The 25725-nt window shown below is 44.2% G+C and overlaps 1 protein-coding gene across 5 annotated transcripts in view; it reads right to left on the bottom strand.

Annotated features, from left to right (window-relative positions):
- The window catches only part of ATRN (attractin), a 301223-nt gene that overhangs the window by 157391 nt on the left and 118107 nt on the right, over positions 1–25725 (bottom strand). For all 5 annotated transcript variants that reach the window (XM_058287460.2, XM_071211515.1, XM_023590451.3 and 2 more), the window contains 7 exons: positions 25120–25339; positions 23534–23719; positions 22834–23067; positions 17463–17600; positions 15522–15615; positions 13557–13609; positions 2745–2839 (listed from right to left, as the gene is read on the bottom strand). In XM_058287460.2, the coding sequence (XP_058143443.1) occupies positions 2745–2839; positions 13557–13609; positions 15522–15615; positions 17463–17600; positions 22834–23067; positions 23534–23719; positions 25120–25339 (1020 nt within the window). The remainder of the gene's footprint in view (positions 1–2744; positions 2840–13556; positions 13610–15521; positions 15616–17462; positions 17601–22833; positions 23068–23533; positions 23720–25119; positions 25340–25725) is intronic.

Here is a 25725-nt window from a genome sequence, read left to right as displayed (position 1 = left end):
GCAAAGTTGCTTTGGTGATTTCCTAGCATGGAGCTCCTCTTCAAATTTCCATTCCTGGGACAGTGATATAACTTTTAACTGAATATCTTGAAACGTTATGTCTATAATTTTCTGGTCTTGAAGTTGAATGTCTTGTGACTGAAGATCTGAGAACTGTTCATATGGGTGCAATATACTAAGGGACTGTGGAGTACAGGTTTTTGGGGCTTCAGATAGCATGACTTGTGCTGGCATGTCCTGGGATGAGATATTTTGGGATGACATATCTTGCAATGTCAAATTTTGTGTTTTAGAGACTTGGGACCCTATGAAAAGGGATTTTTTTTTCTATCTGGTTGCACCATCTTTTTGGTGCATTGCCTTGCTGTGTCCTTGCTGTGCAGGTCTTGAATGCCTTTTTCCTTTTTTACCAGAAGGTCTCAGGGATTGAACCCGGGTCCTCCATATGGTAAACGGGAGCTCAGTAACTTGAGCCACAGCCGCTTCCCTGGAATGGGATTTAGAGTCTTCAAACTGCAGGGCTTGGAGCTGTAGAACTTGATTTGGCAGGGTATCAGATGACAATTCTTGGGATAGTAAATCTTGAACTTTTTGGACAAGGGACTCTGCAGAATGGGATGGAAAAACTTGTAGTGGCAAGTCTTGGGCCTGTGACAACTGGGCTTGAATTTTTTTTTAACCACCCCACACAGCTTTTTGTTTGCTGTCTGCTCTCTGTATCCATTCACTGCATCTTCTGTGTTGTTTTTGTTTTTTTTGTCTCCCTTTTTGTTGCATCATCTTGCTCAGTCGGCTCTCTGCGGTGCTTGCGGGCCAGTGGCACTCCATGGTGCCAGGGTCAGCGGCTCTCTGCAGCATGTGGGAGAGCCTGCCTTCACAAGGAGGACCCAGGATGCGAACCCAGGGCCTCCTATATGGTAGATGGGAGTCACAGCCGCTGTGACTGACTGAGCCACAGCCACTTCCATGGGCTTGCATTTTTGAGGTCTGTACCATAGCAGATTGCTGGTCTCTAGCTACCACTTGTTCAATGGAATTGTCCTGCTGAATGCTGGATGTACTTTCTAAGGGCATTGACTCTAATGTGGAAGGCAAAGGTTTCAGTTCAATTTCTTCCTGTGGAAATTCTAAAGGGGGTGGGATATCTTCCTGGAGTTCATCTGGCAAAGATATAGGTGTGTAATAATTTCCCTTGCTTCTCCACTGTAGGTGTCGTGTGGGCTGGGAGGCTATAGAACTTCCTGAGACTCTTAATTTGAAGAAAGCACAGCCTCCAGAGAAAGCAATGTGTATGTGTGGTCTTGTTACATCAATGGAAGACTTGCTGAAGCTCAAATTGTAACTGGCATTACTTCTGGGACACATAACTCATTATTTTGAGTAACATCCAAAGGCAAGAAAAACACAATCTCATGTGACTTTATCCAACACTTGTTTCTAAAGGATATGATGGTCACAGAGATGCTGGACTCTACCATGCTGATGATCACTAAGACTGACAAAATCCAAAACTTCTCTGCAGATGAGCAGTCTCCTCCTTCCACTCCTTCAAGGATGTTGCAGGATGCTCTTCTGGTCTCCTGGAGCCCCAAACAGGTGCTTTAGAGAGCTCTGGGGGTTACTAACTGCCCTGTACGATGAGCTGACTCTTGGAGCTCCTTACTCTGCATCTTGTCCTTCCCGTCATTTATTATTTTTATGTAAAAAGTCATTCATTCTTGAGAATGTATTTTTGCATATCTTTTTTTACTTTTATCACTGAAATGGAACATAAAAAATAAATCTTGACTTTCATTTAATTGTACAGTAAATATCCCATACCATGGACTCTAGTCTATAATTTATTAAAAAAATATTTTGGTTAATAAAGGAAAACATGTTAGCTTACTACCATATTGTTTTCTATGTATCATGTTTACTGTGATACAAACTTTTTAAAACTTTTTATGATAGTACATATTGAAAACTCAGAAAAGAATTTTGTAATAGTAAAGGCTTTACGTGTGCTGCTGAGAAGGTCCCTAGGAGGCTCCTAAATGATCTACCAAGTGCTGTGGTCTTACGCGAAGCACTGCGTATTAAGTAAGTGCCTTCACGTGTTGCCAGGGGGCCACGGGGCCGGCCTTGCACCCCCAACGCTGTGCTCTGCGTGTCCTGCTGACTGGGTAAGATCTTCTGGTGAGTGGTGTTCACACAAGGCAGTGAATACAAATCTCCATTCAACTGGTCTTAATAATCTCCATTATTTCTGGCCCACCTCTTGTCAGACCCAACTAACCTCTGCTGTTTTTACTCCCAGTAAATCAGGCTAAGCACTCCACTGCCTCTGCCTCCTCCTTCCTGCCTGCTTGTGCTCCAAGCACTGGTGTGAACATCAGTTTACTGTTTCCTTTCAGGTGCTTTTTGAAACACGGATCCATTTTGAGGGAGTAAATTTGGGTTCCTCCACCAGCCCCTCTGATGGTGGAGCTCTCCTTGTACTCTCCTCTCCTTTTCTCTATGGAGCATCCACGGGTGACACTGTGGGGTCAATGTAGGTCAAGACCCTGGTAAATTTCAGTATCATTCTTGCCTTTTAAATGGAAAGGAAATAAAATGTGGATTCTAACATTTCTGTGCTGCACCTGTAAAGATCAGCTTGTGTATCTGGAGACTACTGCTAAAGGCAGGACTTCCAACCACAGTGACCAAGAAAAATGTCCACACAAGTTCAAAAGAAAATCTAAAGATTTTTAAAACCTTACTTCATCGGGTGTAGCCACAAAATTGATGGCTGTGTAATAGCGGTCATCTTCTTGGGACAGGCTAAAGGTGAACTGGTAGTCAATAAGAAGGGTATCTATGGAAGGAAAGAAGTGAAGACTTAAAAAATGAAACAACACAAAACAGAACCCATCTCTGGAGACAGAGCAGCTTTCTAATAAATTCAATAGCCAGGAAAGCACTTTTGCTCACCTATTCCCAGGGGCTGGGATGCTTTCCAAAGAAAATCAAGTCTATAGGCAGCACCATTTTATTTGGGTTAACCCAACAAACCCTTTGTTGAGATTTTAGGCTCCAACCTAACTCAACCTAAAATATTAACTGAACATATATTACATGCTAGGATTTTCTTAAGGATACAGAGATACAAATTCATGGTGTAAAAGGAACCAGGACTCCATGGAAAAATGGTTGATTCTAGCACTGGGGCAGGGGAATGTATGTCTTGGTTACCTTGTTCCAGAAAATAAGAAAGCATTCAAAGACTAGCATGATGTGGTAGAGGAATACAACATGATAGAGAGCTTACTAGTCAAAGTTAGGAAAGTTTAATTTTAAAAAGTCTAAAAAAGAGTTAGAATAGGGTGAAACATATTGAATATATAAAAATGAAGGCACCTATTACGTTCCTGGAAAACAGAAAGTGCTGTCTCATGAATAATGTAAGACCTGAATACATAAATGGCAAAAGTGGTATCACAAATCAACAGAAAAACTTATTCTACAAATGCTTTTGAGAACAGCAGTAATTATTTAGAAAATTTTAATTGAGAGCCTCATTTTATATTATATACCACAAAAATTTCTGGCTATATTAAATTTATTGTAACAAACCAAGCCATATAAAACCACTAGGGGGGAGTAGGTATAGCTCAGTGTTTGAGCACCTGCTTCCCAAATGTGAGTTCCCAAGTTCAATCCTGTGCCTCCTTAAAAAAAAAAAAGAAAAAAGAAACAAAACAAAAAAACAATCCCCTACCAAAAAAAAATAAACAACTAGGAAAGACCACAGATATTTATATGATATCTGGATGAGAAAAGACCTAAAGCTTAAAAGAAAGAAAAGGCGTCACAAAGGAAAAGACTGCATTTAAATAATGATGTCTAGGCATCTGTACATCAAAAAACCATGAGCAAAACTAAAAGACAAATAGATAATGAAAATATATACCAATTATGATCAACAACACCCATTATTCTTAATACATAAAGAGTTTCTGGAAATCAATAAAAAAGACACTGATTTCCATAGATCGATAAGCAAAGAATATAAAAAACTGCCACACGGAAGAAATAAAAGTGAAGAGTGAACATGTAAAAATGTTTCGGTTTTACCAATAATTAAAAACACAAAGTATAACCAAAACATTTTACCTATCAGTTTAATAAAGATTTAATAAAATTGTAAGACTGAATTCTTGCTATAAAATAAAAAGGAAATGCATACACAATATTATTGAGGCCATAAATTAGTCTCAATATCCCTGAAAAATAATTTGAATTATTTATTAAATTTCCAGTAACACCACAAGGAAACAAATGATATGCAAATATTTAAGCACAAGTATATTCACTGCAGTTACTTGTAATAGCGGGAAAATGCAAACAACTTACACTTCAAAATTTAGGGACTGTAAATTGTGTGTGTGTTTTTTTTTTTAATTTTCAATAACTTTTTTTAGCTTCATTTGTACATTGAATAATTGAAAATATAAACAATTAAAAACTAAAAAGAAAACACAGTTGAATAAAAACATACATTTCTCAATAAATTGTTTTTACAAAAAAATTAGGCAGTGACCAATAGTATATTTACAAACATTTTTTCCAGTTTAATTCTTTATTACTATTTCCATATGCTTTATGAAGTACAAAATTTATCTGTAGAGAAAAGACACATAAATTACACATATCTAAACCAATACCTATATACATATGAAAAGTGCATGTTCAGCAATGTTTGAGTGATAGAGATGTACAACCAAAATATTTGGTGGTTGACAGCTCTCACTAAAAGTCTCCGTATGAATAAAAATAAAACCAAACCAAACCAGCAGATGACCTGGCTTGGGGCTGCACCCCTCCGGCCCACAGACGCTCAGGTGAAGGCCACAGGGACTAAGGACGGTCAGAAGCACGCAGCCCAACTGCCACGTCCCTGAAATCTCCAACCCTCCAATTTGCTTGTCTGACCAAACCTTGAAGCGCCCCCTTCTTCAACTCCTTGACTTCATTACACCTGCTCTTATTTCCTGAAGACCTTCAGTTCCTCATACCCTACCTACTTCTTTTTTTTCCACATCAGTCCAATTCTGCCTTATCACTGATATTTTTACGCTGCACTCAGATTTGAATGACTAAACATATCACATACAAAATTTTAGGATCAATGTTTATTCCTTCTACATCACTCCACTGTCTTTTTGCTTCCAATGTTGTGGCTGAGAAATCTGACATCAATCTGATTTTTGTTCTTTATTGGTGATCTGCTCTCTCTCTGGAAGATTTTATAATGAAGGTATTGGTGGTGGGATGATATACAGGACTCCTGTATGATATGTCTGTTGGTTTTGTGAGTTCACAGCTTTTACTATACACTTACTGTTTATGGCTGTTCATCCATGAATGATAAACTTCAATTAAAAAAAAAAAACCAACACTCACTGAGATACTACTCTGCACCCATAGAATTTTTTTAAAAAAAGAGAAAATAAGTGCTGGTGAGGACAGGGAAAAACAGGAACCTCAGTACACTGCTTGCAGGAATGTGCAGTCACTGGGGAAAACAGTTCAGTGGTTCCTCAAAAAGTCCAACGTAGAACCACCAGGAATCCCACTTCTAGGTGTATACTCCAAAAAAATAAAAGCAGGGACTCAAAAAAATACGTAGCTACAACCCCAGGTATTGGTTCTTTGAGGGCTAGAGAGACCCACGGGCTCTATGGTCATGGCAGTTGGGGTTCACTGCCATATCAGATGGCCCTTCTTTGGAGCTGGTGTTTCTGCGTGATGAAACTGGACTCAGATGGAATCTCTTTTCATAAGACTTTCATGCTACTTTACTGGAATTGTAGTTGGTGTTGGGGTTTAAGATATATTTAGGGGATTTGAATCTCTGGACTGACAATATGATAGCCAGGCCCTGAGCCTCAACAGACTTCAGCTCCTACAATCTGATTTATTGGCTCACCTCACTCAGCTAAGATGGAGTTGAAGAAGGACAACCACCACACCATGGAGCCTAGAGTGCCTACAACTGAAAGCAGGAGGATTGCATCCAGTATCCATGTGGAATCTGAGCCTCCTCTTGACATAGAGATGCCACGGACATAACCAATCCAAGGTCCACAGAGAAAAGGTGGCATTGGAGTGGAGTGGGAAAAGTGGACATGGTGGCTGATATGGGTATGGGGAATGGCAGGAAGAGATGAGATGTGGAGGCACCTTTGGGACTTAGAGTTGCCCTGGATGGTGCTGCAGGGGCAATCACCGGACATTGTAAATCCTCCCAGGGCCCACTGGATGGAATGTGGGAGAGTATGGGCCATGATGTGGACCATTGACCATGAGGTGCAGAGATGCCCAGAGAGGTACTTACCAAATGCAATGGATGTATCATGATGATGGGAGTGAGTGTTGCTGGGGGGGGAGTGGTGGGGTGGGAGTGGTGGGGTTGAATGGGACCTCATATTGTTTTTTTAATGTAATATTTTTACAAAATCAATTAAAAAAAAAAAAGAGATGACACAGCAAAAAGAAGAAGAAAAAAACAAACGTAGCAGCATTATTCACAATAACCAAAGGTAGACAAAACCCAAATGTCTATCTGCAGATGAGTGGATAAACAAAATGTGGTCCGTATGCACACAATGGAACATTATTACTTAGTCGTAAAAAGAATGCAGTTTTGATACACGCAACAACACGGATGAGCCTTGAAGACATCATGTTGCATGAAATAAGTCAGGCACAAGAGAGCAGAAATTGTATGACTCCATTTACATGAAACAATGCAAGGTGCAACTCAAAGAAGGCAGATGACGGGTAAACATACTTTGGTGGGGGCAGGGGATGAAGGAAACTGAGTGGTCCTATATGCTGAGAACTTGAGCTTCTCTCCTATCAAGTCGGAGTAGAGGCAGGAGAAGCATTCCTGGGCTAGGAAGCACACGGATAAACCTACCAGCTGTCAGCTGCAGCTCTCTGAAGTGTCTGTGGCCAGCATCTGATTAGACAGTAGCTGGAGATGTGGAGTCTTGCTAGGCAGACTCCAGGGCTGGAAATAATTCTTTCAGGAAAAACAACAACAACAACAAATGTGGAATCTATGAATTAATAGTACAGGGCAGGATCAAGAGAGTATCAACCAGAAGATAAAGACACCATATATCTGTAAATGATTTACTATACTATTACCTGAAAAACATTTTAGGAAATTGCTAATTATGATGAGTAGGATTCAAGATGTTATAGTCTAAACAGAACAGAAAAAGAAAAGAGGCTGAGACAAAAAACAATCAAGGAAAGAAACAAGACTAAAATAAAATCAACATATAAGATAAAAAGCACAATTCATACTAGAAAACTGAATTATAAATGTGGAGAAGAACAAACTTGAGAAACCATCCTAGAAGAGAGAAAAATTCAGAGATAAAACTGAGAGATAAATAAGTACTGATGATAGAAAGGAAGGTAGGAAAGAATTAAACTTGAACAGATATTCCAAACTATCCTCCCACGTGGCTTCACCAATTCACACCCCCTTTTCTCTATATCCTTCCTAAAATATAATTATGAGGTTAGTGGGTAAAAATGCTTTTACATATCTTTAAAAATCCATTTTCCTTTTATCAACAAGAACAGGCATTTTTCATATTTTCATATTCATATGTGTATTTCCTCTTTTGTAAGCTGATTAAGCATCCATACCTTTTATATATTTTTCTTTTGGATTGTGGTTTACTTCTTATTGATTTATGAAGTTGCTTAAAAAACCTGTATATTAATCCTTGGCCTATTAAAATACATTGCAAATATTATCTCCCAAGCCTTTTCAAACTATTTATGGTAGCCTTTGTTAAAAAGAAGATTTGTTTTGATTATTCTTATATATTTTCTCTTACACTGAATTCTAGAGTCAATGTCTTTGAAAACTATAATTGGGATTGAACAGAAATTGTAACTACTTTGGGAAAGAAGTGACAACTGACCAGAGTATCTCTCTCTATCCAAGACTTCTTTTCTATCCTTGGTAAAATTTTAATGTTTTCTCTATAAGGACTTACATCATTTTTTTAGATTTTCTCATATATATATGTATATATATAATTTTGGGAGGAGGTACCAGAGTTTGAACCCAGGACCTCAAAAATGGGAAGCAGGTGCTCAACCACTGAGCTACATCTGCTCCCCAATGAGAGGTGGTTTTTTAATTGTTAGTTTTCAATCAGCCAGTTTACTGAACTCTCTCATTTTGTAATCACTGGTTTGTCACTTCTCTTGGATATAAATAATGAGTGTGCTGTTCAGTGTTTCGAAGCAGCTGGTCATAGTGAGTAATTCTGCTTTGGATTCAATGGAAGCTTCTGCTCTCTCACCTCCCAGCAGGCTTTGCACACTGTTCTGGTAGATACACCTCACCAAGGAGCAGAGCGCCAGGCCTCTCACTTCACACCTGCCAAAGGTGGTGGTGGTGGTTTTGCTGCCATCACCTCAAAAACCATGAATGGGTCCTCAATTTTATCACTTTTTCAGTATCTACTGAGATGATCAACTGGTTTTTTTCCTTCAATATATTACATTTCACTACTAAAATATTTAATAATTGATCATACTTGAATTCTTGAGATTAAACCTTCCTTGATCTTGATAAATTATTCTTATAAAATACTCCCAGCTTTGATTTGCTAATATCATATTCAGGAGTTTTGTGCTGTTTCCACCATTGTTTTATTTTATTGTCTTTCCTGATTTTGGTATCCATCTGATAACAATAATTGGGTGACTTTTCATCTTTTTCTCTTCTCAGGAATAGTTTAAGGTGGAAACTACCTGCTCCTTGAAGGTTTCGTAGAATACTCTGTGAAACTCTTGGTCTGGTGTCCTTTTACTGAGTAGTACTCTGACTCTTTTTTGGTTTCTTCTGTTTATTGGTATAGTAAAATGTTCTACTTCAGCAGCATAAATGTACTCTGGTAATTTTACTAAAGAATCATCCATATTGTCAATATTAAATTTATTTTCATGTAAAGTGGCACAGCAATATCTTACAATGCTTTCATTGTTAGTCCCCTTTTAAATTCCATTTATTTTCCTCTCTGCTCCCCCTGGCAGATACTGGCAATGTCCATTGTATATTCTTTGCACCATTTCAGAGTACGCTGGTCTGACTTTCTAACCAGTGGAGTTTGCATCTTTCCGCCTTCCGAGCCAGCACTAACACCTGCAGGCTCCCGTGGTGTCTGCCTTGCCATCGTGGAGTCTCCTGGACCAAGGGCCCCAAATTACAGTGAAGGAGACGTCACCACGGGGCCTTAGCACACTTCCACACCCTCCAGCACATAAAAGCTGTGGTTGAAAGAAGACTGAAAGAGCAGTTTGGGGAAAACACACCGAGATTGGGATGCTGTCCCTGGAAACATACATGTATTGAGTCAACAACCATGACATGGTTCTACAGGGAGCGCCCCTTGGCCACCACTTGCCTCGACCTGACTGGGAATTTGCCTCCCACCCTGCAACCGTAGGGTCTGTGGGGGGGAGGTCCTGGCTGCTGCAGGGTTAGTACAGTAGGGACAAGGGAAGGCGTAAACTAAGCCTGCAGCTGCGGCTGCCACACGGTCACTGTGACATGACGCCAGCAGGCAGCAGGCAAAGGGAGGCATCTACTGTCAGGGGGAACGAGCCCGGATCACCAGAGAAGAGAGTTACTGCTCTGCAACAGGGCAGGGAAGAGCAGACCCAGAGCTTGGGGGACTCACCGAGTGGCCGCTGGGTGCTTCCATAACCAGCAACAGCTGATGTGGCAACTGTGGTAACCACTGACTGAGAAAGGCACGTGGGGACTTGGCCGTTGACGAGGGCTGCATTGCCCCATTAAGCAAGGAACCATGGCCAGGAGTCCTGCCCCAGGCTGAGGAGTGGCAGAGAGCAACGACAGCCTTGGATGCACTGCGGCTGACTGTACCTGGTCCAGGGATCCCTACTGTTTTCTTCTACTTTTACAGCTTCAGTGCTTACACTGAGGACTATTATGAGTTTTGAATTATTTTTTGTATGTGGGAATATTTAATATTGCTAACTGAACCTATTTTCTATTTCTTCTTGAGTCAGTTTTGATAATCTATGTCATGCAAAGAAACTGTCCTTTTAATCTGACTTGTCCAATTTGTTGATATAAATTTGTCCATAATACTTCTTTATAATGTCAGCAATTATGAATTCTTTCATTTCTAATTTTATTAAATTGTCTTGTTTTTTTTTGTGATTTTTTCTTTGACCTATGGGTTATTTAGACGTGCATTATTTATTTTCTAAATATTTATGGACTTTCCAAATTTCCTTTTTTCATTTCTAAAGTAGATTCACTGTAGACACAGAGTACCTTTCAAGTTGTTAAATTTGTTGAGAGTTATCTTACGGCCTGGTACATGGTCTACCGGGGAGGATGTTCCATGTGCACCTGAGAACACATATTCTGCGACGGCAGGGCAGCATTCCACACAAGTCAGTGAGGTCTAGGTGACCGATGATGTCATTTAGTCATATATCCTTGCTAATCTTCTATTTAGTGGTTTTATCAATTACTGAGAGTAGCAAATTGAATCTACACCTATAATTGTTGAATTGGCTATTTCTCCTATCAATTCTGTCAGTTTTGCTTATTTCGTGGCTCTTTTGTTAAGTGATAAACATTATCATTGTATATATTCCTGATGCACTGACCCTTTTATCATTTTCAGATGTTCTTCCAGTAATACGTCTTTTCTTAAAGTCTACTTTGTTTTTTTGTTTTTGTTTTTTTAAAGATTTATTATTTATTTCTCTCCCCTTCCCTGCCCCCCAGTCGTCTGTTCTGTGTGTTCACCCGCTGCGCATTACTCTCTTGTCTGCATCTGTTGTTATCAGTGGCACTGAGAATCCGTGTCTTTGTTGCATCATCCTGCTGCGTCAACTCTCTGTGTGTGCGGCACCACTCCTGGGCAGGCTGCACTTTCTTTGCCGTTTGGTGGCTCTCTCTACAGGGTGCACTCCTTGCGCGTGGAGCTCCCCTATGTGGGGGAGACCCCATGCGTGGCACGGCACTCCTTGCACACATCAGCACTGTGCATGGGCCAGCTCCACACAGGTCAAGGAGGCCCGGGGCTTGAACCACAGACCTCCCATGTGGTAGACGGACGCCCTAACCACTGGGCCAAGTCCGCCTCCCTTAAAGTCTACTTTGTGTGCTATTAATGTGGCCGCTTCACCTCCTGTGTGGTTTGTACCCGTTGCTTCTTCAAGTATTTCTCCAGCTCCCTTTGGTGCCTTTCCTTCCAGGACTCCCACTGCATATATGCTGGCATACCTGGTGCTACTGCAGGCCTCTGGGACTCTGTTCATTTTTCCTCAGCCATTTTTCTGTTTTTCAGATCTGGCTCTCTTTAAAAAAAAAACCCTGCACTCTTATTGAGAATCCCTATTTGATTCCCTGTTGTCACACGATTTTTAAATTCTTTACACAAGGTTTCCTTTAGTCTCTGAACATATTTATAACTGCTTTGAAATTTTTCTCTGCTAAATTTCAGAGGACTGTCAGAGACAAGTCCTAGCAACTCCATTTTTTCCCTGCATATAGGTCACACTTTCCTGTTTCTTTGCATGTTTTGTAATCCTTTATTGAAAACTGAACATTTTCGATACTATACTGTAGGAACTCTGGATTCTGATAACTTCCCTTTGCTATTTTTTTGTTTCTTTATTTAATAAATATATACAAGGATGAAAATTTTCATTTGAAAATTGCATTGTCACATCCCACAGATCTGATAATACATAGTGCTACTTTTAATTCTATTTTTAATTAGTTTATCATTCCTGTTTTCATTTATTTTTTATCCCAAGATATATTTAATAGTAAGTGGGGGCTCCTTCCCTGCCGCTGTGAAGGTGACTGAAGGCAGGGGCTCAGGTACTTTGGAGATTCGGCTCCAGCCTAACCCATGCCACGGCGGAGGAAGGCACTGTTGCTGGAAGATGTGATGACATCAAATGCTGCTTTACGAGACAAGCTGAAGACCGGCCCATCCATGGCGGCCCAGCAGCGAGCTGGCCAAGCCCATCTTTGTGTGCCTGCACCTAACAGTGATGACCCTGTATGTCAGGCTGGTGGGGGCCTTTTGTGCTGACACCAATCAACCGAACCAGGCTGACGACCACAAGAGATGAGGGCGCTGGGCTGGCCTCTGTAAAACCGGCAGGGCAAATCCCGCGAGGCGGGTGTGTGCAGCTGCGTGGTCGTTCAGCACTACAGCAAAGAATCTCAGGCCAAGGGTGTCACTGAAGAATATTTCAAATGCAAGAAATGAATAAAGAACTTTGCTTTTAAAAAAAAGTATATATGGTTCCTATACTTTTTGTTAATTTTACTTACTTTGCTTCATAATCAGTAAACATAACCTAAGATTTCCCTTACAGCTTTATATGAAGTCCAATTTTTAGATATTTTCTGTATATTTGCAAATAATTTGTAGTCCCTGCTGGGTTCACAATTCTATATGTAATGTATTTTATTCCATTAGGTTAACTGTCATTTAAATCCTCTATATTCCTATTTATTATCTATTTTGTTTGTCTATTTTGATATCTGTTTATATATATATATCAAAAAGAAAATAAAGTCCTTCCAGAAAACACATTTTTGCACAAATAAGTGTTAACACTAAAGAATGAGAGATGACAAGATGCTCTGTGCTCTCAGGAAGGTAATGTTTAGGGAGAAAACAGAACTGAAGTAAGAATTCCTTACTGTGGTAAATGCCGTGGGAATATCTGCCCTGGTCTGGTCTTGACGTGCATACGCTCCAAGAGGCCTGCTGTATACATGAATACTGTTTTAAGCTACTTCAGCTGTGGGTGCGTCAAGCCCCTGCCATACCGCTCATCTGAGAGCCTTTAAGGGAATCTCCAGGGACCTGAAGGCACATTCTACTCCTTACTGCAGCCTCAGCACCTGGCTCCAGGGAGCAGCTACGTGCAAAAGCAGTTTTTGAAACAAGTGGAAGTGGGTGCATCAGCGTCCAGCCTGCCAGCAGGTCCACCAGTGCCCACTCCTTTACCGCCCTCCCCTGCCACTGGGCGTGTGATCTGGCCTACCAGGAGGCCTGGCCTGCAAGGAGAGAACAAGGGAAGCCCTAAGGACCTGGCTGCCATGTTGGACTTGACACTCTGTTTTATATATTGATTCCTAACAAGGTGGTGAAAACTCAGTCTCTAATCTACATCCTAACATGGTGGCCCCAACCACGTACTGGTAAATGAACATAAACAAGGAAGCCAGAGAAGCCTATCTCTATATGCTCCACTGACATCTGCTGTAGACATAGCAACTTAAACCACAACCACAACTAGAAAAGGTTAAAATAGTGGTCACATGGTGGTAAATCAACAGAACATATACACATCAAGTTAGGGGACTTCCACGGATCATTGCTACATTTTTATTACACTTAACATTCTCAAACCAGGGCAAAGAAAACAATGAGTTTTACAGAACTGCTATGCTCTAGACAAATAAGAATTACAAAAATACTTACAATAACATGTTCCTTTGAGAGGGTTTCCCTGATACCGATTTTCTACCTCACATCTAGGGGGAAAAACAAAGAAGACAGACTTTCTATGGTGTTTTTTAAAAACATCTACATTCATTTTAAAGTTAAACAGATCCTTTTGTATAGATTATAGTAGTTGCTGAGTGAGTCTAATTGCACTCTTAACTATTGCCCAGATAAGGTGGACCATGAATGAGTCTACACTAATTACCAATAATTACCAATGCTGACTGTATACAGGCCATGCAGCCAAGGACATAAAGACAGCGATCAACAGCTGCCAAAGCAACGAGAGAAACCCAAACGTCATAAATCTACACCATTATAAGGGAAAACACATTTTCATTTCATCTGGCCTAAACAGTCCTCCAAAAGTGCAGTTAAAATATTTCTCAAATATTCATTTCAGACTTCTTTCCCATTTTATCTTTATAGGATAAATTGATCCTGTTCTTCAAAAACAAGTGAGAAAAGGCTAAACACCAAGAATCACCTTTAAAAAAACAACAAAAAACAAACACTTGAACAGGGTACACCAGGCTGGAGGAAAAAACCTTGAGCCAAGAAGAATCACGAATTTTCCCACAGATACTAAACACCAGCAAAACCTCTTCTCCCCTCTCACACAGTCACGTGGGTGGGCACTACGGCGAGGACAAAGGATAAAGGGAAAGGTTTTGGCAATTTCGGAACTCTGTCATTCATACCCTTATCTTTGGGGAAAGGAGGGGAAAGCTTGGGTTAAGAACTTTTCCTTGATGAGATGATACAAGGATATTCTGTCCTAATTGGGTGATTATTAGCACTTGCTTAAATCTAAAATCTCTCCAACGGAAGTCTTTTACCAGACCTACACTTCATCTCTTTATTGTATATTCTGAGAGCAACAGGGATTAATTTTATCACTTTTTTTTCTCTCTAAAGGAAGCTAGATGCAAATGTTATCTTTGATTAGACATTCTCCAGGCACTGACTTTAGGGCAGCATGAAGCCAGTAACTATTTATGTTGGTGTAAACTACACAATGTAGAAAGAGCAATTCCCTCCTCACCATTGCTATTAATGTCTAAATCACTAGTAGTGACATTACTGCTACATTAGCAAAAGAAAGTTTGGCAATGGTGTGTCTATTTGTATCCACTCTGTGTTTCAGCAGCACTGAACAGTTTTTTCTCTCAAGTTTCTTCTTGAGAGAATAAGTAACACGAACACATGTACTCTGTGAGTCAAGACAGATGTCTATTAATTAAGGAACAATCCCTCTCATTTTAATTTACCAGGGCACTAAAAACAATAACTACTGGTAGGTGGGGAAACTGAGGCTCAGCACAGGGAAGCAATCTGCCTCAAGAGCACCCTGGCAAGTGGAGGCAGAGCCAGGGCTGGAAGCCGCTGCAGAGGCTGCGCCTGTGTCCTCCAGCCTGCCGCCTCCCTGGGGAGGACTGCAGACCTTGCCTGAGGAGCCACGTGTCACCCAGGACAGTCCCTGGGGGAGGGAGGGGCCAGCAGGGGTATGGCCCCGCTTCATCAAGGACAGTCCCTGGGCAGGGGGAACGGGGCGGTGGGGGGGCTGCTTCACCCAGGACAGTCCCTGGGCCGGTGGGGGGGGCAGGCTGAAGAGCGCTGAGGCGAGGGGCTCAGGCCCCGGCAAGGCAGCCCGGGTGTGGAGGAGCAGCGGCCCCCGGCACACGGCTCTTCCGTCTCTCCCTGGGGAAACACGTGGCAGAAACCGAGCAGCTGCTGAGCTACACGAGTAACCCAAATCAGCAACCCAGGAAACGTCAGTACCATTTACAGAAACATGAGATAAAGAGCGATTTGCTGCTAACCTAATGACCTCCTCATTGGGAGGCTGGACAAATTAGACATTTCTGAAGGGGAAAGGGCAACATTTCAAATCAGTCGGCCGAGAGGTGGCTCAGAGCCGGGCTGGGTGTGCGTACTCACAGCTGGCACTCGTCTCCCTTGACGCCCTTGGTGGTGCAGAAGCACTTGCCCGTGTTGGCGTTGCACAGCGACGCGTGCCCGTTGCACTTGCATGCTGGAGAGGGGAGAGACACGAGTCACAGCCGGCCCAGAGAGCACGACGACCAAGTAACTTCCTCTGAGGCCGGCTCGGCAGCAAAGACAGATGAAGAGACCCACTTTTCTCAGCTAATAATGTGAGTCAGGTAACGCTGAGGTGACATTAAGGGAACCAAGGTCAGACCAGAGGAAAGAGAACTCTGAGCCCGCCCCGCTGAGGTCGTGCTGGCTACGTGGTCTTGGGAAGACCCGGCTTGTTGTCTTTACCTCACTCAGTAACCCCTGAGGCAGCATCTGGGTGCTGGGTGCCGGTGTGGACCCAGCGCCCACCCCACGAGAGGCTCTGGGGCGACTGCCCGCTGCCTTCTCCTCCCAGGGACCACACACACTCCAAACAAGCGGTGGAATTCCAGCGGCCCTTGAGGACGCACCGCCCGGCCTGCCTTCTCCTTCGCCCTCACAGGAGAGCACCCCTGACTCCCTCCTCCTGGCGTCTCAACACCGGCCACGCCTTTTTCCACATAAAAATAAGTGAGAGTTATCTCATGTAAGTAATCTTACATTCTGGTTAAAATGAGTGAAAATTTTTTTGCTTAAAACCTTTTCATTTTATCCTCTTTCTCTGTGACTAAATTAAAGGCAGTGAGCTGGGGATAAGTGTGCTTTCAAAATAAATTGGGTGGGGGAAAAATAACCAAAGGAATCCGATGAAAACGGAATCCTGCGGCAGTTCAGAGGCCAGTGCTGGAGTACACCGCGTGCATTCAACCGCCTGCTCCGCGGGCAGGAGTACGGTGCAGAACGCTGGTGGCGAGGGAGGCCGAGGCCCCTCTCACGCCCCTGCGGTCTGGGCTGCTGCACTTTCTGCTTGTGCTTCACCCACATGACGGGGAGGACAACGGGATCCACCGCACAGGCTTCTGTGGGGATTAAACGAGGTATATGCACACAGAAAGCACGCACGGTGTCTCAGGTACTGTCCTTAGTTGAGGACTACACAGTTCTAAGAGGAGGAGAGTAGAGGCTTGTGCCGCTCGTGGCATTTTAAAGCCATTCTCTCTATGGACTGGAACTCTGGTGTGGCTTTTCTAGACAGCAGCTGCAGATACAGGGCCGAGGGCTCCTGGAGGCCCCAGGACGTGGCTCCCCACTCGGGCGCCTCTTCCTGTGACCCGAGGCAGGTCCTGTGCAGGGGTGATGAAGCACCCACGTCTTGGAGACTGTCAGCACAATGTCTTGCACGTATTTACCTTTCAAACACGAGAGGTGCTCTATCGCTGTCTAATAGATGAAGCCCATTTCTCAAGGAACAGGAAAATATATTTACTGAATACGCTTTAATCTGCGAATCTTTCAGAGTGGGGGACACCGTCCTGGATGGCAGGCACAGCCCCTGCCCCTCCGTGCTGACGCTGGCCTCGCCCGCCTGCCCTGACCGCTGTCATCCAGCCAGCCCTCACCCACCCTTGACGGGCGAGGAAGCCGGACCAAGAGCGGCGAGGGACGCAAGTCAGCACGCGACCTCAGCTCCGGGCGGGATGGGGCTCTGAGGGCACGCCAGGGGTCTGGGGGAAGGGGAAGGGGAAGGGGAAGGGGAGACAGCTCCCCCTTTTATTTTTCCTGCTCAGAACTTGAAGTCTCTCAAATGGAAGACTCACATATTTTTCAACTGGAAACTAGAACAAGCCAAAACCCAGCTCACTGGCATCACTTGTTCTCATTTATATTCTAGGTGTAACGTGTCGTTGCCTGCAGGCTTCCGCTTGCCACGGACGGCAACGTTGGGTCTACTTAGGGTCTTAAGCTGGATGAGAGGCGCGGCCTCAGAGGGCGGCACCTCTGCCTGCCTGCCGGCCGACTTACGCTGGCACCGCCCTCCGTTGGTGGGGTCGCCATAGAAGCCTGACATGCAGGTCTCGCAGTGCTGGCCAGTGGTCAGGTCCTCGCACCTCTCACAAGTGCTCTGGTTCACGCACTTGCTGTGCCCGTTGCACTGGCACGCTGAAAGGAAAGGAGTGTCAGGGCCTGTGCCACGCAGGACAGGCACCTGCTGGCTCAAGTTCCTTACTGCCTCTACACGCAAGTTCATCACAATCAGCTCAGCAAAAGCCAGCGTCGAAGATGAGACCTTCAAGAGCTAGTGTAGGAAAACCAGAAACAAATCACAGCAGGGTTTAGAAGCATGTTTGCTGCAATTCCTGTAAAAACAAGACACTTTCCTGATAGGAAACTTGAAACTATGGGGAAGGGGGACAACCCTACACAACACCACCACCCAGAGACTACTGCTCCTGTGGCATCTTTCTTCCGGTAGTGCTCTATACACAGGTTTACACAGCTATGTTCATATCACATACTGAATTTTGGTTTTTTACTTGGATCACAATTTTACCACATTATTTCATCCATCATAAACAAAACTTGAGTGGCAGAATGATTTCCATGCATCACAGAGCTCTTTGACCATTCCTTTACTCCGTGGCATTGCATTTGCTTTCAACGTCTCATTACTAGGAACACAGCTACCATTCGCATGGGCGTTTCCAGAGTGGCTGACCAGGACTCATGCTGCCTCCTGGGCCCGCACCCAGGAAGGCCTGCGCGGCCCTCGCAGGCTGCTCTGCAGGGCCACGCGCTGTGCAACTCCAGGGAGCCAGCCCTTCAGTGTGTGCCGCCTGCAGCGGGCAGCACCTCTGCCTCCATCTTGGCTGGCCAACGTGGGACAGAGCTTCAGCCAACCACCCGGCTTCTTCCCGCAGCTCGTGCCTGCTCTGTCTGCCGCCCGCTGCCTACACCATCCCTGCAGGTATCTTAGCTGTCGAATATCTACCACAATCGTAAAACTTAAAATGACAGCATCAGTTAGGATGGGACCAAAACCACTGAAGATGTGTGTGACAGGCATTTAGTTCCTTGAAGATGAGCAACTGTATGTAGGGAAAAAAACGAAGCACAATGCAAAAAAAATGTAGTACCTAAAACCATACACCAAAAAAACCACACCCATATTCAAGATAAACAGCTTGTGCAAAGGCTTCTTTCTCTTTGCCTTCAAAATTCCACTGAAATTACAGATATGTAAAAATGAGGAAAAATGAATAATGTCAATTTTTAAGAGGAAAATGTACTATCAGAAGTGTTGAGGGAAACGGATGTGGCTCACCTGATAGAGCCCCTGCCTACCATACATGAGGTCCAGGGTTCAAATCCCAGGCCTCCCTGACCCGTGTGGTGAGCTGGCCTATGTGCAGTGCTGACGCGCGCAAGGAGTGCCCTGCCACGCAGGGGTGTCCCCCACATAAGGGAGCCCCACACGCAAGGAGTGCGCCCCATAAGGAGAGCCGCCCCATGTGAAAAATTTTTACTCGCCCAGGAGTGGCACCCCACACACACAGAGCTGACGTAGCAAGATGAGGCAACAAAAAAGAGACACCAATTCCCAGTGCTGCTGAGAACATAAGCGGACCCAGAAGAAAACACAGTGAATGGACCCAGAGAGCAGACAATGGAGTGCGGGGGGAAGGGGAGAGAAATTTTAAAAGATTAGCTGTCTTATTTTAAAAAAAAAGAAGTGCTGAGAATAAGTTCTGAAGTGTTGAGGAATTTCTACAAATTACAGAGGACGGGATCAGTCTGACAGAAAGACTGAAGGTGCGGAGGGGCTGGTGGGGTGCGGGGAGCCCTTTGCCCCGGCCCTGGGAGCTCCGGCAGAGCCGGAGCCAGCGCAGGCCCGGGAGGGTGGTGCAGGCGGCGGGATGGGGCATGGAGGGCGGGCGATGCCCGGCCATCTCACACCTCCTCCAGAGCGGAGCAGCCCAGAGCACTGGCCAGAGGGAAGTCCAGGCATTCAGTTCTAAATACCAACTGACCTTCAGGGCTCGGCAGTACTAGAGGACACCGTCTCCTACGAGCACTGCCAGGTGAACGAGCAACTTGCCTAGAAGGACAGAGCAACGCAGGGGGCACACAGAGACGAGTAACACGCACTGTAATATACTCAAGGAGGCTTGAGAGAATCTCCACCCACAAAGTAAGAAAACAAGCTCTGAAAAACACCTCACAATATTCAGAGCCTTTGAAGACTGGGAAAAAAATATTTTAAAAATTAGAAACAAAACAAAACCCCTCAACAGGGTAAACAGAATACATATGGTTAAAAAGCTACCTGATAAGAAATTTTACTGTAAAAAAAATGGAGCATAAAAAACGCCACATTCTGAACTTTCCTAAATCTTATTAAAACAACTTGTCTGTGTGGTGAAGGGGGGAAAAAAAGCTACCTGAAAGTGTACTATGAATAGCTGTATGCCAACAAATATTAGATAACTTGGCTGAAAGGGACAAAATCCTATAAAAACACAGATTACCAAAACTGATTCAAGAAAAACTAGAAAAACTGAATAGACATATAATAAGAAAAGAGACTGAATTAGTCATTCAAATTCTTTCCACAAAAAAAAGCCCAAACCCAGAGGGCTTCACTGGTGAATTCTATCAAATATTTGAAGAATGAATGCCAATCTCTCACAAACTCTTGCAGGAAACAGAGGAGGGAATATTTCCCAACTTGCTCTCTGATGCCAGCACTACCCTGAACCAAAGCCAGACAAAGTTATTACCAGAAAAGAAAGAAAACAACCCAGAGGTAAAAAGCGCTGGCAAGCATGTGGAGCAATCTGAGCCTTCACACACTGCTGGTGAGAACGTGGACTGCCTCAGCTACTGTGGGAAACCTCCAGCCCTTCCTCCGCCGGCCCACGTCCAGCCCCAGGCCATCTCTACTCTGTCTACGTTTGCCTTCTGGGGACATTTCGTATATATGGCATCAAACCATATACTTCTTCTTACATATAGGATATTTTCAGGCTCATCATGTTGTAGAATGTTGTAGAATGCAGTATTTGGTTCCTTTTTATTGCTGAACAGTATTCCACTGTCTGAATATAACACCTTTTGCTCATCCACTCGCCAGATGACCTACATTTGGGTCTGTTGTTTCCTGTGAACAATGTTGCTATGGACATTCACACGCAAGTTTTGTGTGGACGTGTTTTCAATTCTCTCTGGCAAATATCTAGGAGGATTGCTGGGTCACATGGTTGTGTTTTTCTTTTTGAGGAACTGCCAAACTGGTTCTCAAAGCAGCTACATTATTTTACCTTCCCTCTGGCAATGAACAAGGGTTCCAATTCCTCCACATCCCTGCCGGCTCTTGCTATTATTATTTTTCACTAGTCATCCTGCTGGTGTGAGGTGTTATCTCATGTGGTCTCATCAGCAATTCCCTAATAACACATGTAGTCTATTCCCTCCTGCACCAATCATTAAAAAGCTGATCCCACACACTCACATTGAAAGACAGCGTAGGAGCAAGTAGAAAGAACGAAAGAAAAATGAACAAATGTCCAAATGGATGAACAAATGTCCCTCTTACCGATAGGTTAAGAGACCTTCTCTCTCCCTTTTCTTCAAGTATTTCATTGAGAAAAGGTGCATTTGTAAATCTTGCCTCCAGTTCTTTTGATATGTATGTAAATCTTTCTAAAAGTTATGTAAGTCTCTTGTTAGCTTTACAACCCAGGAATGTTTTTCTTAAGGATCTGCCACCTTGCGAGTATGGCCCAGCTACACTGCGCCAAGCTGTAACCACCTGCTTGTCTTAGAGATACATGGTTTAGAAATATATATATATAAAGATTTTATTTATTTCTCCCTACCCCCCTCTTTGTCTGCATTTGCTGTGTCTGCCTGTTGTGTGCTTGTCTTCTCTTTTTGGGAGGCAAGTGGAACTGAACCTAGGACCTCTCTTGTGGGAGGGAGGTACTAACTGCCCGAGCCATCTGTGTTCCTGCTTTGTTGTGTCTCTCGTGTTCCTTGCTGTCTCTTGGTTGCATCATCTCACTGCATCATCTTGCGGCGTCAGCTTGCCACGCAGTTTTACCAGTTCGCTGTCTTGCTCATCTTCTCTAGGAGGCACTGGGAACTGGATCCAGATCTCCCATGTAGTAGGCAGGAGCTCAGTCACCTGAGCCACATTCGCTTCCCTAGATATTTTCTTGGATAAAGGCCATTAACTAGCTACCACAACTACCAGCTGAATTTAGGATGAACTGTGGAAGACGGGAGAGCAAACGGTGCTGCTGTCACATCCTCTCCCATGAGGACAAGTAACTCTTTATCTTAAGAACATCTATGTAATGAATTCTGCCTGCTGGCTTCGCACAAGGGTGCGACTTCCTTCTGTTCTGACTCCCTCACATTGGCTAGACCGTGCCCACGGCAGTCCAGCTCAATGCTTACTCAACAGTAAAACTCTTTCCTTTCTTTTCTACACACATGGAGAGGAATTGCTGAGATGGCAAGAGATTTTATTTTTAATTTTCCCTCAACAATTGCCATAATGTATTTTTAAGTAAAAAGCAAAGTACAGAACACATATAGAGAGAGTATAATATAATTGCATAGCATATAGCAGAGCATTTTTTTTATTTTAAAAAATAAACACTTGTGTGTCTGGAGGTATCTAGAACAAGCTTAAAAGTTTGTTCCTCCATGAAGACAATCCGGAGAAGAGGAATTCTAGTTTTTATTTTATACATATCTATACTACCCAATTTTCAAATGATAAGCATATATTATTTTTGTAGTAAAAATTAGCCAAAGAGGGAAACGGACTTTGGCCCAGTGGTTAGGGCATCCGTCTACCACATGGGAGGTCCGCGGTTCAAACCCCGGGCCTCCTTGACCCGTGTGGGGCTGGCCCATGCGCAGTGCTGATGCGCGCAAGGAGTGCCGCACCCCGCAGGGGTGTCCCCCGCGTAGGGGAGCCCCACGCGCAAGGAGTGCACCCATAAGGAGAGCCGCCCAGCGCGAAGGAGGGAGCAGCCTGCCGAGGAATGGTGCCACCCACACTTCCTGTGCCGCTGATGACAACAGAAGCGGACAAAGAAACAAGACGCAGCAAAAAGACACAGAAAACAGACAACCGGGGGAGGGGAGGGGAATTAAATAAATAAAAATAAATCTTTAAAAAAAAAAAAAATTAGCCAAAGAACTTACGTGAGGTTCTCAAGTATTTTCATTAATTGGCATTAGTATCTTTCATATGAAACTACTTCTCCTAAAATGATGTCACTTTAGAGTAAGGAAATACAATACAATGTAACTTTCAAGTCCTTTTCTTTGATTTTTAAATAGGTTGTGAGCACCTGATTCCAGACACAAGGCATCTTACCTGGGCAGTGAATGAAAGACCAGTTGTATCTGCTGTCCTCCAGGCACATGCTGGAGTTGAGCAGGGGCTGTGGGTAGGGGCTTCCTGCAGGGGGCTGGGAAGGCAGCCGCACCGGCCCCTTAAAGGAGCCCTCCGTGCACCGCCCTTTCCCGGTATTGCTGGGCTCGGTGCACCAGCCGCAGCCCGGCTGCTCCAGACACTGGCTGCAGGTGCAGTAGCCCGAACAGTTCTCAGCTGTGAAGACAACATGAGTTGCAGTTTCACTATCACAAGAAATTCTGAATTCATTGTATCTGAATTACTTTTTTCTTTAATAGGCTATTCAAGTCCTTGAGTCAAGATTCCTATTCTACTGTGATTCTCTCAATGAAATAACTTTTGTCCAATAAATAATAGGCACTCCTCTCCTCCTCTCTAAATCCCGCAATGTTGGAAGAAGGGATTTTAAAGTTTAAAGGTCATCTACTGGAAAGGACTGTATGAATTAGGAGATTGCAAGAACTGAACAACATCACTGAGGTTAGACGAGTGACGCATGCCCTGCGCTCGGCCCACCAGCTGACTGGGGTCCAGGAGCCTGGTCCTCCACCAGGTTCTCCACGTGCAGGACTCTCAGTGGCAGCCTCCAGCTGACCCGGGCCTCGGCCCTGACTCGCTAGGGCCCACAGCACTGCTCCACCTCCTGGAGCTGTTCACTTACGGGGGCAGCTGCTCATCGTGTACCACTCCATGCACTGGCCAAAAGGGAAGGAGGCCACGTAGGCGTTAGAGTCCACGCACTGCTTCATGTTGCTGCACCACATGCACTCGGAGCTGCCGCTGGTGCACTCGCCACACGCCGTCCTCAAGGCACAGGGCATTCGGCACTGCTTGGCACTGTGGTTTGCTGGAGAGGAAACATGAGACACTCAGAGCTCTCACCAGGTCAGCTTAGGCCAAAGACCCCCCATGTGTGGGTTGTGAGCTCTTAATGTGCTATGACATCAAGTGAGTGGGCTGCACTAAATGAAGGCAAAAACAGAAAACACCGGCATCCTTATGTACTGTTTAGTTAACTGCATTTATATACAGGAGGAAAACCGGTTCGTCTTCTCAAGTGCACTAGGGACAGAGATGAGGGAACAAGTTACTCCTACCATTCGAGTAGGGGTTCTAAGCCTTACACTAAGGGGGACCAGAATGAGCTTCACGGGTCACAGTCTCTCCCATAGGCAAACTTTATGTATATATATTGTTGGGCATCAGGAAAAAACATAGCATTCATTAAAATTTCCAAATGGTTCAGAATCCAAAAAGGTTGAAGTACCCTCCTAACTGGAAGTTTAAAAATTATATATGTATTTTTTAGGAGGTCCTCGGGATTGAACCCAGGACCTTGCACATGGGAACCAGATGTTCAACCACCGAGCTACCTCCGCTCCCCAGTGAGAGTTCATTTTCTCATTTGTTTGTCTTTTTAGGAGGTAACGAGGCTCAAACCTGGGGCCTCATACATGGGAAGCAAGCGCTCAACAACTTAAGCTACATCCACTCCCCTAAAAATTATATTTCAAGGTGACACCTATAAAGCCATAAACTCTCTTCTACACCTCCGTATTCCTCAGACCAATGACAGTACCCTCTGACAACAGGACACAATATAAATGGGGAACAGTCTCTCGAAAGCACCTATACCGTGTCCCCTGTTTGTGAGTCCCAGCGTGGGCCTGTCGGCTTGCCATGGAGGCTGCCCTGTGCTGCCTCCCGAGGGCTGGCCCAGTGGAGGCCATGGAGCCGCTCCGGCACGCCGTTGGGCTCTCCCAGCTTCGTGGATCTGGCGTGCTGCTGTTTGCCGCCACAGAGTTGCTCTCACTTCTCTCCCTGGTGCTATCTGTTACTCACTGACCCTGGCATTAGCTACCTGCTCTTTAAGCTTTTGTTTTGTTGACTTTCATTTTCGCACTTTTCCACAGCATTTCTCTGTCAACACCAAGAAATTTGCCTTTTAGAGTAATTTTCAAATGCTTTTATGGCCAAGAAATCAATCAATCCCATTGTGAATTACTACCTTAGGTTCTTTCAGCACTGTTAGCTATTTTTGGTTTTGCTTATGATTCAAACTATTCAGAGCCAGACACTACTTCCTTCTGCTTTTTAAATTCTGGATTAAGCTCTGCTTCATATGCTTCAAAATGACACTCCTCCCGTTTTTCATGACTATGTCACACGTCTTCATACTTAATGGGACTCCCTACAGTTTCTCTCTCAATAAACTTCCAATGACACGTAACTCTGCCGGGCACTTACCAGGCCTTTCACAGACGCTACCGTTGAGGGGGTTGATGCAGGTTGCAGCTTTCAAGCCCCGAGTACTAGGTTCTGACAAGATTCCGCAGAACCCAGCGTCACTGGGCTCCGACGGCATCCACTGGAGCAAACTGTTTGTAAATGGGGACATATCTTCCCAGCACCAGTAGGACACGTTGATCTTCCGAAGGCCAACCCATGGGGTTAAGGAGAGCTTGGACTACAGGCAAAAGAGATACAACTATGAACGCACTCCATCTCTTCACCACGGTAGGCTTCCACCAAAAACAACTAAATTACACAGACATTCTGCAGGCAGATTCAAGAAGACCTTGCCTTGCTTCAGCCATGAAGGCTTAGGATAGACCATTTTTGTGGTACATTGCACGCCTGACACTTCTACATGGCCATATAGAAGAGACAAGATAATATACCAATTTTTCAGAGGAAAGACTGACAGGGAACAATACTAAATTTTTAAAATTTCTACATCCTGTAACAAATGCCAGGAAGAGAGACTGCCCCTAGCCTTGGTCAGGGGCGTCTGCCTGTCCCCTCCTGAGACCCTCTGGCCGCCTGCCCAGCCTGCTGTGGCCTGCCGTCCTG

This window comes from Dasypus novemcinctus, chromosome 24 (assembly GCF_030445035.2).
Source record: "Dasypus novemcinctus isolate mDasNov1 chromosome 24, mDasNov1.1.hap2, whole genome shotgun sequence".
NCBI classification, from domain to species: domain Eukaryota; kingdom Metazoa; phylum Chordata; class Mammalia; order Cingulata; family Dasypodidae; genus Dasypus; species Dasypus novemcinctus.
This window is presented reverse-complemented; position numbering and strand designations above follow the sequence as displayed.